At 36.5% G+C, this 19,496-nt stretch overlaps 1 protein-coding gene across 6 annotated transcripts in view; it reads right to left on the bottom strand.

The window, feature by feature from the left end:
• TMEM62 (transmembrane protein 62) overlaps nt 1–19,496 on the bottom strand; it is a 51,533-nt gene that overhangs the window by 10,191 nt on the left and 21,846 nt on the right. For 4 of the 6 annotated variants that reach the window (XM_045067685.1, XM_045067681.1, XM_045067683.1 and 1 more), the window contains 7 exons: nt 12,964–13,105; nt 10,725–10,849; nt 10,468–10,590; nt 8,224–8,379; nt 6,712–6,774; nt 5,850–6,009; nt 1,184–1,297 (listed from right to left, as the gene is read on the bottom strand). In XM_045067685.1, coding sequence (XP_044923620.1) covers nt 1,184–1,297; nt 5,850–6,009; nt 6,712–6,774; nt 8,224–8,379; nt 10,468–10,590; nt 10,725–10,849; nt 12,964–13,105 — 883 coding nt within the window. The remainder of the gene's footprint in view (nt 1–1,183; nt 1,298–5,849; nt 6,010–6,711; nt 6,775–8,223; nt 8,380–10,467; nt 10,591–10,724; nt 10,850–12,963; nt 13,106–19,496) is intronic. The other 2 variants (XM_045067682.1, XM_004751216.3) reach the window with 1 other exon arrangement.

Raw genomic sequence — 19,496 nt, 5'->3', positions numbered from 1 at the left:
AATCATACAAGTAATACAATTAAAATAATAAATTTACATTGTAAGTCTGTGAAGATATATGTAAAGCTATGTCTAAAAAGTGAAATTAAGGGAGGCTTAAATTTTCTTTTCAGGACATCTGGGTGGCTCAGATGGTTAAGCGTCTGCCTTTGGCTCAGGTCATTATTCCCAGGGTCCTGGGATCGAGTCCCCCATCGGGCTCTGTGCTCAGTGGAAAGTCTGCTTCTCTCTCTCTCTCTGCCTCTCCCCTTGCTTATGCTCTCTCTCCCAAATGAATAAATAAAATCTTAAAAAAATAAAAAAGTAAAATAAATTTCCTCTCAATATCATAGTGTGTTTCTTTGGTGTGTTTTATGTCAATACCCAATTAACAAGAGATAAATGGTTAAAAATATTAAGGTGGGGTGCCTGGTTTAAAGGCAGTGGGTTAAAGCCTCTGCCTTAGGCTCAGGTCATGATCCCAGGGTTCTGGGATTGAGCCCCGCATCGGGCTCTCTGCTCGGCAGGGAGCCTGCTTCCTACTCTCTCTCTGCCTGCTTCTCTGCCTACTTGTGATCTCTGTCTATCAAATAAATAAATAAATAATCTTTAAAAAAATAAAAATATTAAGGTATATTTATACCAATCAACATCATTCTTAAAAGTAACATAAACTGATACCAGAAAATAGTCAAATTCCTCAGTAGAAAAATAATTCAGACCACAAAAGAGCATGAAAATTACTGTTTTATATTAAAAACTCATACAGAAATATATATGAGAAAAAAAAACGAGTATCATAATGACAAATACAATGGTTATATAATAAGTAGTATGATAAAAGAATAATGTGGGGCTGATTTTACTTTATTTCTAAATTTTCCAAGTTCTCTACATTAAGCATGTATTATTTATATAGAAAGAAATAATTATTTTTAAGAGATCCTTAGTCCAATTTTACACAGTTCCTTTAATTCCCTTAGTTATTCTGATTTTATGGTATTGGTTAGAACCAGGTTCCAAAACAGGTATTACTTGTCAATATCTCTGCTTCTTTTAATTCAAATCAACTTTAAAGCATTGTCTTCTTCTAGACAAATAACTAAATTTTATAAAGTTTGTCTTTCTCGCTACATGATTATATTACTACTTTGGACCCACCACTAGATTCCACCGAATCTCATCGAAAGCGGAATTTACTTACCACGATGCAATGGTCGGTAAGAAGAATAAATGATGCCAGGGGATCAAATCTGAGGTGAATATCCTCTTGAACAGAAAATAGGTGGTGAACACTCTTACTTCTTCCAGCAGAATCCTAGTTAAAAGCACAGCAGTGACTCTCATGCACATTTATATGTATAATGTTCCAAGATTTAGCTTCCAGTAACATTTGTCCATTATCTCTGAATAGCTGTATTTTTTTTTCATTTATTTTTTGCTTCTTCCTATAAGCACTTTAAATATAACTTCTTTTAAACCCTGTAATTCTAGATTTGAACTGGAAATATCAGCATGTACTCACAATACATTTTCTTTTAAAGAAAAATTTGTGTTTTCCCTCTGTTCACTGAAAAGGCCTAGAAATAGTAACAAATCCAAGAGCAAGGAGCTAGCTGGGCTAGTGCCCAGATTGTACTCTCAAAATAAAACTTCTCATTATAAGATCAGTGCTCTTTAGAAAAATAGCTGATTCCAGTTCCTGAACAAGAAAGACACAGGGAGAGCTTAGAATATCTTCATGCCAGAAAGCAAGAACCACAACAAAGACTACTGCAATTACATCGAAAGACTTAGTGGCTAAATTGGAGAAGCTCCCACCAGCCAAAGGTAGAACAATTTGAACATCAAAAAGTATAAATGCCATGGATTGAAACATACCAGATCTATATATTTTTTTAAATTCTGAATTCACAATGATACTAAAAATAAAAGATTCATTTGGTTACCTTTGGCAGATGCTAGGGAAGCAATTCATTATTCTGAAAATCGATTTAGAAAAGGGAGGGTGGAGGAAGAATTAAGAATTTATCCTACCTTTCCTGTATAAACTTCTCTATCTGAGTACCAAATAGGTAAGGGAATTTTTTCTTTATAGGACTATTCAAATTAATACTCCTTTTACAAGGAGTGCCAATTTGAATATCACCATTGTACAACTCTAATGATATAATGGATCTAGGCCAAGACCATCAATAGCTGCTGGAAATCCTTCCGTGAAAAGCTGATTAGCTACTTCATAATGAATGGAGGGAAAGGCTGGCAGTGTGCTGGAGCTGGCTTGACAGGCTCACAAAAGCCAATTGTTAAATTTTCAGGAATTTTGCAGGCCAGTTGATATGCTGGTAGCTTCAAATCAGCTATTTTATACTATGGAAATTGGTATAAATCAGGGAAACACAACAAATCAGGGTTCCCTCTTCAAACCTGTCCCAAGCTGGTCATTAGATATTTATCACCACATCACCGGATAAAGTTAACAACACCTGAATACAATGATCAATCCTAACATTACTAAAAGAGGGACAACCAGATATCACAGACTTCTGATAAAAGCATAAAACAACAAATCAAGTATTCCTGCCACAAAAAGACTCAAACCTGATCAAACCTCTAATCTAACAGCCACTTATAGAAACTAGAGGGGAGTGGACAAACATGCTCAATGATACATGAATGTAAACAACGTAAATCAAGAATATCAAAAACTCTATAGGACAAAAGACCCATTTTCCAAAATTTTCCAAAAAATAAACTGAAAGGAAAAAGAGTGGGGGGAGAAGAGAGTGGGACTCTTGTCTGGATTCTGATCTGAACCAACCACATGCTTGTTTTATATATATAAGACTGGGAAAACTGAACACTAGATAGCTTGAAATTAAGGAATTACTATTAATTTTTCAAGTGTGATGGTATTATGGTTACATTTTAAAAAATCATTCTTTTAGGGATATATACTGTCATATTACAGATGGAATGACATCAAGATTGGTCATGAGTTGGTAACTGTTTAAGTCGGCTAAGGGATACATGGGAATTCATTATAGTATTATCTCTTGCATATATTTTTAAGTTTTCTGATCATACAAAAGTTTTAAAATAGCAAAAAGAATTATCACATGTGTTTATCAAACTTTTTTGCTCAAAATGTTATTTTAAGTTACACATTCTTATTTTAAAGCAGAGTTTGTCTTTAATTTTGAGATAGATTTCTGGAGTCTGCTCTTTCATTTGGAAAAGTAGGCACAATAAAGTTCTGGTTCTCAAACTTTAGTGTACATCGGAACCACTATTGGTGGTAGACTGTTGAAACAGATGGTGGGTCCCATCTCCAGAGTTTCTGATTCAGAAGTTTGGTATGGGACATGAGAATTTACGTTTTTAACAAGTTCCCAGATGATGCTGATGTTACTAGTTAAGGAACCATGCTGAAAATTGATCAAAGGGTCTAGTTGCTACTAGGCTGCTCAGATCTATAGACAGTCAATAAAAATAGTGAGTGGGTAAAATGTTAAGATAATAAATTAATGTTGTCTCTCATAGATTTTTCTCAGACTTATCTATAGTATACTGTATTTGAAAGAGTAGAACTTGGGGTACCTGGGTGGCTCATTTGGTTAAGTGTCTGCCTTTGGCTTGGGTCATGATCCCAGGGTCCTGGGATTGAGTCCCGCATTGGACTCCCTGTTCAGTGGGGAGTCTGCTTCTCCCTTTCCTTCTGCCCCTGCTTATGCTTGCTCACTCACTCTCTCTCAAATAAATTATCTTTAAAAATAAAAATAAAAGAACAGAACTTTCCTGTTGACAAATGAGGGGACCAAGTTCACTATTTAATATTCAGTAGACAAATCCTTTAAAGTTATATAAAAGAAAACAGGGGTGCCTGGGTGGTTCAGTGGGTTGGGCCTCTGCCTTCAGCTTGGGTCATGACCTCAAGGTCCTGGGATCGAGTGCACATTGGGCTCTCTGCTCAGCAGGGAGCTTGCTTCTCCCCTCCCCTCTCTCTGCCTGCCTCTCTGCCTACTTGTGATTGCTACCTGTCAAATAAATAAATAAAATCTTAAAAAAAAATTCACCAAATTATACTATTTAAATATGTAGAGTTTTTTGTATGTAAATTATACCTCAATAATATAAGAAATGTTAAACATGGAAAAAGTATATGTAATTTCACATGTCTACTAAGAATTTAACGAAGCATCCAGAAATGTTTCATGGAACACAAGCTATGTTTTTTTCCTCATAAAATCATAGAAGCTGGGGTTTTTGAGGCAATCCAAAGATTTGGGAGGTCCCTATCCCTACTGTGAACACATCTCCTATGGTTGTGCCTCCTCATAACTGTAAATAAAGAAAGGGAATAATTCATTCTAGGTGTACTTGTACCTTCAGGTTTTCTTTCAAAAATCCACCTTCTAACAGAAAGAACATTAAGAGTTCATTCCCAGTCATCCTTCCTTCCATATCCTCTCTGTGAATTTCTGCCTCCTAAGTAGAACACTTCAAGGATGCGTGGCATTGCAGAGTGCCTTTTCTTGCCTCTTCATCTATGAACTGGGGATAAAATTCCCTACCATAAAGGACTATTATATGGATTAAGTAAGAAATTATAAGGGTTCAGCCTTTCCTTGGAAGGAGCTCAGTAAACAGCTCCTTCCTATTCAAAATCCTTCTCTGGGGGCGCCTGGGAGGCTCAGTGGGTTAAAGCCTCTGCCTTGGGCTCGGGTCATGGTCCCAGGGTCCTGGGATCAAGCCCCGCATTGGGCTCTCCACTTGGTGGGGAGCCTGCTTCCCTTCCTCTCTCTGCCTGCCTCTCTGCCTACTTGTGATCTCTGTCTATCAAATAAATAAATAATCTTTTAAAAAACCCCAAAAAACAAAAAACAAAATCCTTCTCTGTGACACACACACACATAAAAGATAATGAAAACAATTGCATGTGTTTTCTGAAGGATTACTTAGTAATCTTCAAACTAAGACTTAATATTAGAAGATGAAATAGTTAAAAACTGTCATCAAATCTTAAAGTTGTGGAAATTGACAGATTTTTTTTTTCCAGAAACTAATTCCTGAGCACAGCCTATCTCCTAAAGAATTTCCTAATGTTGACGAAAGCGTTCTATTTTGGTAATGAATGACCACTCGCTACCCCGGCAGGTGCTAGTGAATTAAATGCCCCAAGCTGAATCAGAATAGCAGGAAGACTGTTACTACATATGCTATCAATGCATACTCCCAAAACAAACAAAATTGCCTATCCTACAGCTTTCCAAAATAGTGACACAATTTTCCTATATTTGGAGATAGCAAGCAAAAGCAAGGGGACACAAATACATGTTTTCTGACTAATTCTATTATCTCTGGATATGTTGGGGAATTTGCTCTTGTTATTAAAAGACTCCAGGCAAAGTTGAAAGAAAATAAAAGAATGATTTTCTGGGGCACAAAAAGAGGGGACTGTGCAAACTGAGAAGTCTAGTTTTTTGTCTCACAGAATTATTCCTCAGTGCTCATTTTTAGAAAATACTAAATCCAGTGTATTCAAAGTTTTTGTTAAGATTTTACTTATTTATTTGAGAGAGAGAGCATGCCAGGGAAGGGGGCAAGGAGCAGAGAGAGAGGGAGAGAAACAAGCAGACTCCACCTGGAGCATAGAACCTGATGCAGGGCCCAATCCCACAACCCCGAGTTCATGACCAGAGCCAAAATCAACAGTTGAATGCTCAACAAACTGAGCTACCCAGGTGCCCCTCAAGTTTTTAATTAACTTAGTTTCATCTCTATCAATTGACTGAAAAAAAAATCATATCAGAGTTTAGTGTGGTTACACCCAAATCATTTATATGGCAAGCTGAAAATTACTAACTTACCTGGACAATTACTTCTATGTTATGTGTCCTGTTACTGTAGTTTCGTGGGTTCCACTTCAGTATGAAAATAGGACCAGACAAATGAATAGCTTGCCCTAAATGAACTCCATCAATCTTAACTGTGACAGAAGTAATGGAGGTCAAGGAAAAGGCCAAGACTCTAAAATGAGAACATACATAATAAGCATGTGGTTTTAGATATTTTTACTGCTTTTAGAAAGGAGAATAACTATTATAATCTGAAAAAAATATAAATGTAGGCAGAACCATCACACTGTATAATTGTTTATATGATCACTATTCATGATCTGGTTTCTTTCTGAATGGTGGCTTTTGGAGTTGTATAATTTAGCAAACCTAACTTGGTGAGAAATTAGAAATTATTTTCATACTTTTTAGAAAGGAAAATCATTTTCTTTTGACAAATAAAGCTGGAGTAGATCCAAAGTTCTTTCTGATAAACTCCTTAAATCCTGTTTTTTTACATAGGAAAAGAATATTGGTTAGACATCTTACTTTGTTAATCTCATGTTAATCCTAATCATGTTAATCCATCTACTCATTTGGTTCCCAACATATCTGTCCACAAGAAGCAAGAGCACAAACAGAATCAAGGCTACCAGGCCCTTTCAGAGAATACAATGTCTGAATCAGATATCCAGTATCTATCAAAAATACCTGAGAGTCACTTCACTGCTGACGAAAAAAATAAGTCAAAACAGCTCGATACCATTTTTCCAGATTAATTAGTACATCTTTTTAAAAGTAGAGCATCCAAAAATAATAAGAGTGCCATAAAATTTGTAGTCATTTGCCTGGTAACATTATAAATTAGTATCTGTTCTAAAAAGTAATTGGGTACCTTATGCACTGCTCGTGGTAATGTAAAATGGTACAGCCGCTATGGAAAACAGTATGGTGGTTCCTCAAAAAATTAAACATATAATTACTATGTGATCCAGCAATTCCATTTCCAGACATATGCCCACAACTACCAAAAGCAGGGATATGAACTGAGTATACTCACATTCACTGTAGCATTATTCACCATAGCCAAAAGGTGGAAGCAAAAGTATTGACAGACAAATAAACAAAATATTGTATATACACACAAAGGAATATTGGCCCGACTTAAAAAAGCAAAGGAATTCTAACACACTCTACAACATGGAGGAACCTCAAACATATTATGTTCAAGAAGCCAGCCAATTAGGGATGCCTGCGTGGCTCAGTCCGTTGAGCAATTGCCTTCAGCTCAGGTCATGATCCCAGAGTCCTGGGATCAAATCCTGAATTGGGCTCCTTGCTCAGCGGGGAGCCTGCTTCTCTCTCTACTTCTGCCTGCCAATCTGCCTGCTTGTGCTCTCTCTCTCTCTCTCTCTCTCTCACTCTGACAAATAAATAAATAAATAAATAAATAAAATCTTTTTTAAAAAGGCCAGCCAGTTAAAGGACAAATACTGTAGGATTTTCTTATATGATGTTCCTAGAATAGTGAAATTCAGAGACAGACCAGTAGAATGGGTGTTGCCACAGGCTGGGAAAAGGGGGAAATTGGGGAGTTATTGTTGGATGGGTACAGAGTTTCAGTTTGGAAAGATGGAAGTGTTGATGATGGATGGTGGTGATGGTTGCCTAACAGTATCAGTGTACTTTAATGCCACTGAACTGTACACCTAAATGCTGGTGAAATGACACATTTTATGTTCCATATATTTTACCACAATTTCTTAAAAGAATAATGATTTTAGTTAAAAAAAAAGTAATTGGGCAATCTCTATCAAGAGTCATAAAAGAATTCATAATGTTTCACCAAGACTCCCACCTCTAGAACTTTATCTAAAGAAATTATTCAAATGGGAAAAGCATCTACATGCATCAGATGCTCATTCCCAAGATAGAAAATAAATGGAAAAGTTCACCAATAAGATAGGAAAATAGTTAGAAAAAATTGTAGAGCATTCTCTGTTGAGAGAAAAAAAAGTAGGAATTGTTTACAGACTGTGCCCTACCTTTACAATTATGTAAAAACATGCCTCAAAGAGAATGCCTGAGAAGGAAAAGTCAGAAATGTCATTAACAGCTCTCTCTGGGCCTAGGGATTACAGAAGGCAAAACATGAAAATAAAATACACAAAAATGACAGTAGTAGGGCTATGGGTTTCTGGATTTTTAAAAAAATTTCAACAGCTTAAAAAAATATTTTTTAACTGAATGGGAATGAAGCAATAAGCATTTTATCTTTAAATAATGTTCAGATTGTTGGGAAAATTAAAGTGGGGCTTCTCATTGCTTTCACATGAGATTATAATCACATTGACTTATTCTCCATTAATATCAAACTGGAAGTAAATTCTGAAAAAGTGCTACATACCTGATGTGTGTTGAATGAAGGAGTCTTTCTAGTGGTTCATGTCTAGCACAACTATATAAGAGTGACTTAGGATTAGTGATAAGAACCACAGGCCACTCGCCAAAGACCAAATCTGCAAAGCTAAAGAGGTCATGGTCAAAAGCAAAGATTCGGTACCTAGAAGACAATAAGGTAATTTAGTCACTTTGTATTATAAGACGGTATGAAGGTAATACACAGAACAAATGTAAAAAATGTAAAACTATAGTTTCTGAGATCTTGAATTTATACAAAGTAAATAATATTGTTTCTGTCCTTCTTCCCTTTGTCCCTATCGCTTTACAGTTCATGTTTGTCACAAATGGGATCTCATTGAAGACATAATTTAACTGTGCCCTACGACAATGCCTGGTACATAGTATGCATCCTTTCATTTCCAAACAAATGCTTGATAAATTAATTCATTTGGTTTCTGTACTTTAAGACTGTTTTGAATCTAAGACATTCATCATAAGCCTAATACCTGACATTCCTCATCTCATCAAAAATGTTAATATTAACATGAACACAATCAGAAATCTTTCATTCTTCTTTCAAACCTTTATTTCTATAATTGCAAAGAAATTAACAAAACTTATTTTGGTTTTCTAAATGCATGGTGAGAGGTACAGGGAGACATTAAAGAATAACCAAAATTTTATATTTTCTACTTTTTGAACTGAGAAAAGAAATGATTTGACTATGTCAGAAACAATAGTGCTCACCAAATACTCCACGTGCTCCCCTGCATTGCCCAGTCTCCCTGGTATTAGGTTGGGACCATGTGACTATTTCTGGTCAATGGGCTGTGAACAGAAGTGACATGTATCACACTTCTGGTCCAAAGTACTTAAGAGTGGGTATAAGTTCTCCATGCTCTCTTCCCTGCCCTGGAATTGAGGTGTTAAGATGGAGGAAGTCTAAATCCCTGAGTCATCCCATGGAAGAGAGATGCCCTGGCTCATACCAGATTTACATATATGAAAAAATAAACATCTGCTGTGTTATTTGTATCCACAACAAAGCCTAGCCTAATATTAATAATATACTTTTAAAAGCTCTTCTATTATCCTAAAGCAATGTTTAGAAGGGCAGGTAAAGGTTAGGTCCTTAAATGTTTAGAAGGGCAGGTAAAGGTTAGGTCCTTTCAGTAAAACCCCAGGGTTGGAACAACAGGAGAGCAGGTGGGAAGAGAAAGAGAGGAAATGGTTTCATGACATCACTTAACTTGTAACTATAGCATTTATAAGAAGTAAAGAAGGTGATCAAGGATTAGGAAGGCTATCTGGTAAAAGGCAATCCCAGCCCAGCCCACAACCTCACAGTCATGAATAGACAGGTCTTAACTCAAAGTAATTACAGTTGCCAACTAATTACAGGCTTCAAGCATACCTTTAGACAGTTTCTAACAGAGCCAATTGAAATGAGTAAGTAACTTACAAGATGTAAAGCTATCTTTTAATTCATGGAAGTAGTTAAAAATAGACATAACATATTTAGCTTGAAAAATATTTACTGAATAAAATCTTCAGAGAAGTGAGTGTGAATAAATTAAACAGTAATTGATAAAACAATGTTCAACAATGAGAGGATACTCTTCCATATTTAAGCTACTGTACTTGGTTATTCTCGAAATATGTATTTAGTTCTTGTCTCTTTATATACTTAACTATACTGTATGCTTTTGATAAACAGGTTATGTTTTCTCACAGAAAGACTTTAATCTTAATAAAACCAACTATTGTGTATTTGAGGAACTTAAAGCACTAACATGGTCATGACTACCAAGGTAGATATAAAGTTCAGAAGGTGATACACTTAGAATTCTAAAATAAGTGTGGTCCATAGAGCACCTGGTGGGCTTTAAAAAAAAAAAATGCAGTTTCTTGAGTCCTAAGCCAGACCGATATAATCAAATTCTGTGGAGACAGGGCCTCCAAATTGTTATTTTTAATAACCTCCTCCACAATCCTTGTGCAGCCTAGAGTTTGAGATCCATTTCCAAATGGATGCATCTTGAAAATCCAATGTAACACAGTGAGAGCAAATATAACTCTTGCAATGAGGTTTTTCACACCAACACACATAATATCTATATTACTTTAAAAACTTAGGGGAAATCAAAAGTTCTTCCTTGACTGGGATCACCCATGATAGCAATAAGAAAACTATCGTTTTAGCAAAACTTACATGTTTAAGTTTTATTTTGTGGGGTAGTTCCCTTACCTTCTGTTCTCTTTCCAGTCTCCCACCTCAAGTTCCAAAGTGCCCTGGAGGTGACGCGTGTGCAAAACAGGCATGAGTCCACCGAGAGTGTGCAGGTGCCCACACAAATATGCTGTAGCTGAACTAATTAAAGAAACATGAACAGAATAAGTTGAACAGGTAACTTGTTACGCCAAACTAATAAAAAGATCTCTTCAGGAGAGCAAGAGGAACATAAAAGAATTACAAGCAATTTTTATTTTGGAAGCCTGCCTCACCTCATTATAGACCGAATTCCAGGTGATGGAGAAAGGATAGTGGATGTTGTATAGTGTCCAAACCAAATACTGTGGTTGCTCTGACTACTTTCCTTGGCCAGTAGGAGAAGTTCCTCCATCTGCTTCTGAAATGGGAGAAAAACAGAAGGATCATTAATCAGGGCTCAGGCTGAAATCTACAGATTAAACATCTCCCTTGAAGTTTTATACTAATATTATGTCTAAGGCCTAAGCCCTACTAATTAATGGCCTTTATGGACCTGTATAAATTTCAAACTGTTTTCATATACATTATAATTCATTTGGTCCTAAAAATAACTCTGTGCTAAGTAGGACAAGTATTAGCCGCATTTGATAGATGAGGAAACTGAGAAATAGAGAACAATCTTTAAATGGCATAAATTTCTTTTTTTTAATAGAAATTCTTTACAGAAATTTCTTTATAGAAAATAAGAAGAACCACTGATCTCTTCAGCCCTGTATGCTGCACTGCAATTAATAAAGAGGAACTTGAAAATAAACTTCTAAAATAAGATGTACCTGAATGTTCACAATAGCTCAACTCAGAATAGCCAAAAACTAGAAACCATCAGTATATCCAAACAATGGAATGTTATGCAGTGATAAAAAGGAAAGAATTACTCAAACACACAAAAATATGGATGAATCACAGAAACATTACACTGAGCAAAAGAAGCCAGACAGAAGAAGAGTATGTACTATATGATTTCATTTACATAAAATTCTTTATATATCTATCTATCTATATATCTTTACATATCTATATAATCTATACTGACAGAAAACCCATGAAAAATCAATGGTTCTCTAGGATTGGGGTGAAGACTGACTACAAAAGAGAACTTTCTAGGATGACAGAAATGTTCTATCTTGATTGTGGTGACAGGTATACCAGCATCTATATTTTTTGTCAAAACTCTTCAAACACTTAAAATGAGTGCATTTTATTGTATGTAAATCATCCCTCATAAAGCTGATTTCAAAAATAACTTGTACAGGGGCACCTAGGTGGCTCAGTCGGTTAAGCAACTGCTCAGATCATGATCCCAGGGTCCTGGGATCGAGTCCCGCATCCCTTGAGCAGGGAGCCTGCTTCTTCCTCTCCCTTTGCCCCGTACCCCTGCTTGCGCATGCATAAGCACTCTTCCTTTCTCTCTCTCTCTCTCAAATAAATAAAATTAAAAAAAATAACCTGTACATGTATAAATATTATTAATTATCTTTAAAGTACTTATAGCAATGAATTCTTGGACCGTACCTTCAGGGTTTCTAGTTTGACAAGTCTTGGGGAAAGTCTGAGAATCTGCATTTTATGAGTCCAACTGATTTTCATGCAGATGATCTTTGAATCGTATATTAAAAAACACTGCTCTGAGGAATAGGCTTTAACATAATAAGTTAAAAAACTGTCTAAAGACAGTTGGGAGATAAGAAACAAAATATACCTTCATTAAATAAAATGTGTAGTATAACACAATGCATCTCACAATAGTCTATTCACTTGATTTCAAGGTCTCCTGAACCCTCGTATCACTTTGAATCTCTCTCGGCACTTAGCAAATTCTGCCCTTTATTATAGTTATTTCTGCACTAGTCTTATGCCCCTCCACTACAGTAAATATTCTAAGAGGCAAGTGACTTGATCTTATCGCTCTTGTATGCTTATAGGCAGGCACATACACCTTACCTATAGGCATGGGCTTATTAGTGAGCTGACATCTGTTGTACTATGAAAAATGGGAGGGTCTCAGATGTGACTTTCTAGACAGTTTTAATCCAGCAACGGTTTTCACCTCACTTGCTTTAACGGAAATTTATTTACTTCAGTGGTTGTCCTTCTTTTATTAAAATAAATAGAGTACATTAGTTAGAAATGGCAACTGTGGGGATTTAGGAATATACCCCATAGTATAAAAGCTATATGCCCTGCACCTTGCAAAGAGCATGCTGCACTTAGTACATATTTAATAAATGTTTACTGAATAAATATAAAATTTGAGGTACTTCTTTATGAGATTTTGGGACTAGAACAGGGATAGCAATGATAGTGCTCAAGCAGCCAGTGATTTCTTCTAGCCATACTTGTAACCACAGTAAAACTTTTTGCAAGAATTTCTAGATAAGAACTGGTTTACCTAGATAACCTTAAGTGAGCCACATTTATCCAAGAAAAAACAAAATAGATTAGCTACAAAAGGAAGGTAGATTTTTACTGTACCTCATCTAAAATTCCAAAGAAATTATAGGGTCTCTTAGGCCCTGGATTTGGGGTGGCATCCAAAGAGATGAAAGAATAGTTTCCAAAGGGAGTACTGTGGACATAATGGAAAGAGCCATCCTTACGTACAGCAGAATATTTCCTAAAAAATACAAGACAGGAAAGTTTTAGTGCAATCATAAAAAAAAAGAATGAGTTGAAATTCCTCCCCGTATATCACACTAAATTTGCCTCCCTTTGATAATCTCCTAATCTGACAGAGAAATACATCAACTACTCACAATAAACTGATTAAAAGAAATTTTAAAGATTTTTTTTCATTGTCTACAAAGATTTAGGCAAACTAATTCATAAGTAACCAAACACAAGGTCATCAAGCAAAGCAGAGAAGGAGATGGCTGGTTTAGGTAATCCATTGAACATTTAAAGAGAGGTCAATCAAAATCCAGTGAAATGGTACTTATCCATCATTGAAAAATTTAGTGAGGACCTACTACAGTACCTAGCAGAATTCTTGGAGTAATGGGATATGAAAGGTATCTGCATCCTGAAACAGGATTACAGAGACTTAACTCACAATAAAGCCTTGCAAAGATGAAGTCATCAAGCCAGGAGAAAAATGTTAGCTAGGTCTGGGTCAGTAAATCTTCTTCAGTTCCTAAAAATACATCTGTAACATACATGGGGTATACATTCAGTAATGAAAGTCCTCACTGCCTAAGTATTAACAGTATTCAGGTGTCTGTAAGGTTGGAGAATGAAGAACAGCAGGAGAGGGTAGGTAACACAGTACACAGTGTAGGAACTCATTAGTATTTGTTGAATAAATGTGAAGGAAGGTATAGATTGGGGACATACCTATATTATTCAAATGTCAAAACATTATAAGAAGATAGATAAGGCACATAGGGAAAAATACAAATAAACTCCTGAAACCTAATGTGCTATCGGGGAGCTATATTTGAGCCCTGATAGCCATCTAAATCTATCATAAAATAAATAGATTATCACAGGTAGTATAATTAAAAGTCAATTAGTTCTACTGCCTCCCTTCCTTGTATTTTTAAAAATTTTCTATTTTGGGAGGCACCTGGCTCAGTCAGTTAAGTCAGCAACTCTTGATTTCAGCTCAGGTCATGATCTCAGGGTCATAGGATCCAGCCCGGCATTGGGCTTGGCACTCAGCATAGAGTCTGCTTATCCCTTTCCCTCTGCTCCTCCCCTGGTCACATGGGCTCACGCATGTGCACACTCTCCCTCTCTGAAATAAATAAATAAAATCTATTAAAAAAATAAAATTTTCAGGGCACCTGGAAGGCTCAGTTGTTTGAGTGTCTGCCTTTGGCTTGAGTCGTGATCCCAGGGTCCTGGGATAGAGCCCCACATCAGGCTCACTGCTCAGCGGGGAGCCTGCTTCTCCCTCTCCCACTCCCCCTGCTTGTGTTCCCTCTCTTGCTGTCTCTCTCTGTCAAATGAATAAATAAAATCTTTAAATAAAGTAAAATAAAATAAAATAAAATTTTCTATTTCAATTTTTTTCTCAATAAAATTTTTATTTATATTTTTCCTACTTAGTTTTCAGTTATTCTTTAGGATCTTATAATCTCACATATACTATTTCCTTTCTTATATTTTTAACACATTAAAATCAACTATCAACTATCAACCAACTACTTGAAAATAGAGATTAAAATATATGATAGCTATTAACATTTTTTAAATTATGGATTTTGACATTCTCTGGGGGATTCTTAAGATCAAGATTTAGCTTTAAGATTTTTTTGTTCACTCCAATTCAGTTTTCCTTTCCTTCTCCTACTGTCCTCCATATTATTACTTATGCTCACAAGTGAAACCATATGATAATTGACTTTCGAGAGACTATGTTCTCTGAGAAACAAACTGAGGGTTTTGGAAGGAAGCGGGGTGGGAGGATGGGTGAGCCTGGTGATGCGGAGGGCACATACTACATGGAGCATTGGGTGTGGTGCATAAACAATGAATCTTGGAACACTGAAAAAATTTTAAAAAGATTTTTTTAAAAAATCACAGTACCATGTTATGTAAATAAACAAATATGAGTGTTTATTAGGAGAAAAAAAAATTTTTTTTCATTCAGTCATTCTGGGTGACTCAGTCAGTTAAGTGTCTGCCTTTGGGTCAGGTCATGATCCCAGACTCCTTGGATTGAGTCTCACATCAGGCTCCTTGCTCAGCGGGGAGTCTGCTTCTGCCTAAGCCTGCTATTCTCCCTGCTTATGCTCACTCTCTTGCTCTCCCTCTCTGACAAATAAATAAAATCCTTAAAAAAACTTTTTTTTTCCTTCAGGTTGATATACCTGTAATGTCCATATTTCAGGCTGTTAAAATGCTGCTTATTAAAAATTCAGATAGAAAAAAAAATTCAGATAGAGTTTAGGTGCTTAGAAACAAAAATATAAATGTAAGAAACCTTCAAGTGACTAATAGCTTTACCCTCCAGAAAACCAGTCAGACCCAAAGTCCTGTTAATTCTTCCTTGAAAATGTTCCCTAGTTCCAGTCCACAGTCACCATGAAAAATACAAATAGATAATAGAAAATGAAAGATAGTTTGTTCCTGCTCTTTGAAAAATGCCAGTGGAATTTTGATTGGGATGACATTGAAGTATAGATTGCTCTAGGCAGTATAGACAATGTTCATCCTTCTGATCCATGAGCATGAAATACTCTTAAATCTTTTTGTGTCTCCTTCAATTTCTTTCATGAGTGTTCTGTAGTTCCTCAAGTATAGATCCTTTACCTCTTTGGTTAGGCTTATTCCCAGGTATCTTATGGTTCCTGGTGCTATAGTAAATGTAATCGATTCTCTAATTTCCCTTTCTATATTTTTTGTTAGTGTATAAGGAAGCAGTTGATTTGGTATCCTGCCACATTACTGAATTGCTCTAGTAGTTTGGGGGTGGAGTCTTTTGGGTTTTCCATATAAAGTATCTTGTCATCTGCGAAGAGAAAGTTTGACTTCTCCTTTGCCAATTTGAATACCTTTTATTTCTTTTTGTTGTCTGATTGCTGTTGCTAGGCCTTCTAGGACTATGTTGAACAACAGTGGCGAGAGTGGACATCTTTGTCATGGTCCTGATCTCAAAGGGAAGGCTGTCAGCTTTTTCCCATTGAGGATGATATTTGCTGTGGGTTTTTTAGAGATAGATTTTATGACAATCCTAAAATTTGTATGGAACCAGAAAAGACCCTGAATTGCTAAGGAAATGTTGAAAAAATAAAAACAAAACTGGGGGCATTACATTGCCTGATTTCAAGCTTTACTACAAAGCTGTGATCACCAAGACAACATGGCATTGGCACAAAAACAGACACATAGACCAGTGGAACAGAGTAGTGAGCCCAGATATGGACCCACAGCTCTATGGCCAAATAATCTTTGACAAAGCAGGAAAAAATATACAGTAGAAAAAAGACAGTCTCTTCAATAAATGGTGCTGGGAAAATTGGACAACTATGGATACAAGAATGAAACTCAACCATTCTCTTACACCATACACAAAAATAAACTCTAAAGACCTCAACGTGAGGTAGGAATAAATGTGGAATAAATGTAGGAATATATATGGATAAAAGACCTCAACATGAAGTAGGAATCTATCAAAATCCTAGAGGAGAACATAGGCAGTAACCTCTTTGACATCAGCCACAGCATGATGTGGCTTTCAAGACATGTCCCTAAAGGCAAAGGAAACAAAAGCAAAAATGAACTTTTGGGACCTCATCCAGATAAAAAGTTTCTGCACAGCAAAGGAAACAATCAACAAAACAAAGAGGCAGCCCACAGAATGGGACAAGATATTCGCAAATGACACTACGGACAAAGGGCTGATACCCAAAATCTATAAAGAACTCCTCAAACTCAACACACACAAAACAGATAATCACATCAAAAAATGGGCAAAAGACATGAACAGACACTTCTCCAAAGAAGACGTACAAATGACTAACAGACACATGAAAAAATGTTCATCATTAGCCATCAGGGAGATTCAAATCAAAACCACATTGAGATACCACCTTACACCAGTTAGAATGGTCAAATTCAACAAGACAGGAAACAACATGTGTTGGAGAGGAGGTGGAGAAAGGGGAACCCTCTTACACTGTTGGTGGGAATACAAGTTGGTGCAGCCACTTTGGAAAACAGTGTGGAGGTTCCTTAAGAAATTAAAAATAGGGGCACCTGGGTGGCTCAGTGGGTTAAGCCGCTGCCTTCAGCTCAGGTCATGATCTCAGGGTCCTGGGATCGAGTCCCGCATCGGGCTCTCTGCTCAGCAGGGAGCCTGCTTCTCTCTCTCTCTCTCTCTGCCTGCCTCTCCATCTACTTGTGATTTCTCTCTGTCAAATAAATAAATAAAATCTTTAAAAAAAAAAAAGAAATTAAAAATAGACCCTGCAATTGCACTACTGGGTATTTGCCCCAAAGATACAGATGTAGTGAAAAAAAGGGCCATCTGTACCCCAATGTTCATAGCAGCAATGGCCACAGTTGCCAAACTGTGGAAAGAACCAAGATGCCCTTCAACAGACAAATGGATAAAGAAGATATGGTCTATATATACAATGGAGTATTATGCCTCCACCAGAAAGGATGAATACCCAACTTTTGTATCAACATGGACGGGATTGGAAGAGAGTATGCCGAGTGAAATAAGTCAAGCAGCGAGAGTGAATTATCATATGGTTTCACTTACTTGTGGAGCATAAGGAATAACACGGAGGACATTGGGAGATGGAGAGGAGAAGTGAGTTAGGGGAAATCAGAGGGGGAGATGAGCCATGAGAGACTGTGGACTCTGAGAAACAAACTGAGGGTTTTAGAGTGGAAGGGGTTCGGAGTTTGGGTAAGCCTGGTGGTGGGTATTAAGGAGGGCAGGTATTACATGGAGTAGTGAGTGAGGTGCATAAACAATGAATTTTGGAACACTGAAAAGAAATTTAATTTAATTTAATTTTTAAAAAAAAGAAAATGAAAGATTTCCATCTCCGACCTTTTCCTTTCTCACATTGAAAAAGGACAACTTTGTCCTCCAAGTTATGGTGACTCTAATAATATGTTAACCAGTGCTGTTTGACCTGCCACCCTCCAGCTGATGACACTGTCCCCATAACTATGGACTTTGTTAGATGGGGTATATCTCCTATACATTTCAGAAATAGCCCTTCCATATCATGCCTGGACTATTACAGGACTCCTCTATTCTACAAAATTCCAATCTCCCTGTTTTTTGCTTATTATCCCTATCTTTTTTCTTTTTTGTTGTGTGATTGCCCTTTGTAAAGTATTATTTCATTATGTGACTTGTCTCCTTAGGAATCTATACTGGATTATGAACCATTATCCAACACATCTAAATTTCTACACTTGTCACTTAAGACCCCTGTTAACTGGCCCTAAGCTACCTATCCAATGTCATACCAGGCCTCAAAATGATCCTTTATTCTGGTGATACCAGTTTCCTTACTGTCCCTAAAAGCTCATTCTAGCTTTTAAAACTCTGGGGTTTTGCCTAAAATATACCCCTCAAAATTTCTTACTTCTCCAAATGCAATCCTTCTCTTATGGCTGGACACAAATTTTGCTTCTTTTATAAAGTCCTAACTTGCAACTTGTAGATATATAAGTTCTGGAGATCCAATGCACAGCATGATAATTATAATCAAAAGTACCGTTTTATAAACTTCAAAGTCACCAAGAGACTAGATCTTAATTATTCCTACCACAAGAAAATGATAATTATGTGATGGTAATTGAGGTATTAGCTAACTCTATGGTGTCCTCATTTCGCAACATATAAATGCATCATGTGAACATGTTGTACATCTTAATCTTATACAATTCTATATGTCAATTATATCTCAGTAATAAAGTCTCCTCTATGTCTAGCCCATACTAACTTCTGCCCTTTCCTATTTCTCATAGTGATTATCATGTGTACCAAATAATGTAGCATTTCATCAGTCATCCCTTCATGTTCTTTTCTAATTGTTTCCCAAACAATTCTTATTTCCCTTAACTGGACTTCCTTGAGGGTAGAGGCCATATTTTAAAATATTAGCTCTTGTATCTCTCATGCTATCCAGCTAATGATGGGCTCTCAACAAATTCTCACTACTTGAGTGATGGTCAATGTAGGACAAAGCTGTGGAATACCCCAGAACTGGAAATGAAACTGCAACTAAAAGAACCTGAACACATTGTAACCAGAGAGCTGGTTTTCTAACTCAAAGAACCTTTCATATTCATAGCCTTTTTCACATTCATGGCATATAAAGAAAATTTTAATATTTCTGTGACATAGTGGGATAAATGGACAAAACAACCAGGGTGACCAACTGAGCTCCTCACCCACTCTAGAGGCTCAGAGAATCAGTTACTCAGTATTCCTAAAATCCATAGTACTCTGGTAACAAGCTCTAATCTAAGTGACTTCTGCTACAACATGGTGACTACAGTCAAACACACTCTATTGTATATTTGAAAGTAGT

Source organism: Mustela putorius, unplaced genomic scaffold (assembly GCF_011764305.1).
Source record: "Mustela putorius furo isolate JIRA1106 unplaced genomic scaffold, ASM1176430v1.1 tig00003898_pilon_pilon_pilon, whole genome shotgun sequence".
NCBI lineage: Eukaryota > Metazoa > Chordata > Mammalia > Carnivora > Mustelidae > Mustela > Mustela putorius.
The sequence above is the reverse complement of the archived record's forward strand: the minus strand, read 5'-3'. Positions and strand labels throughout refer to the sequence as shown.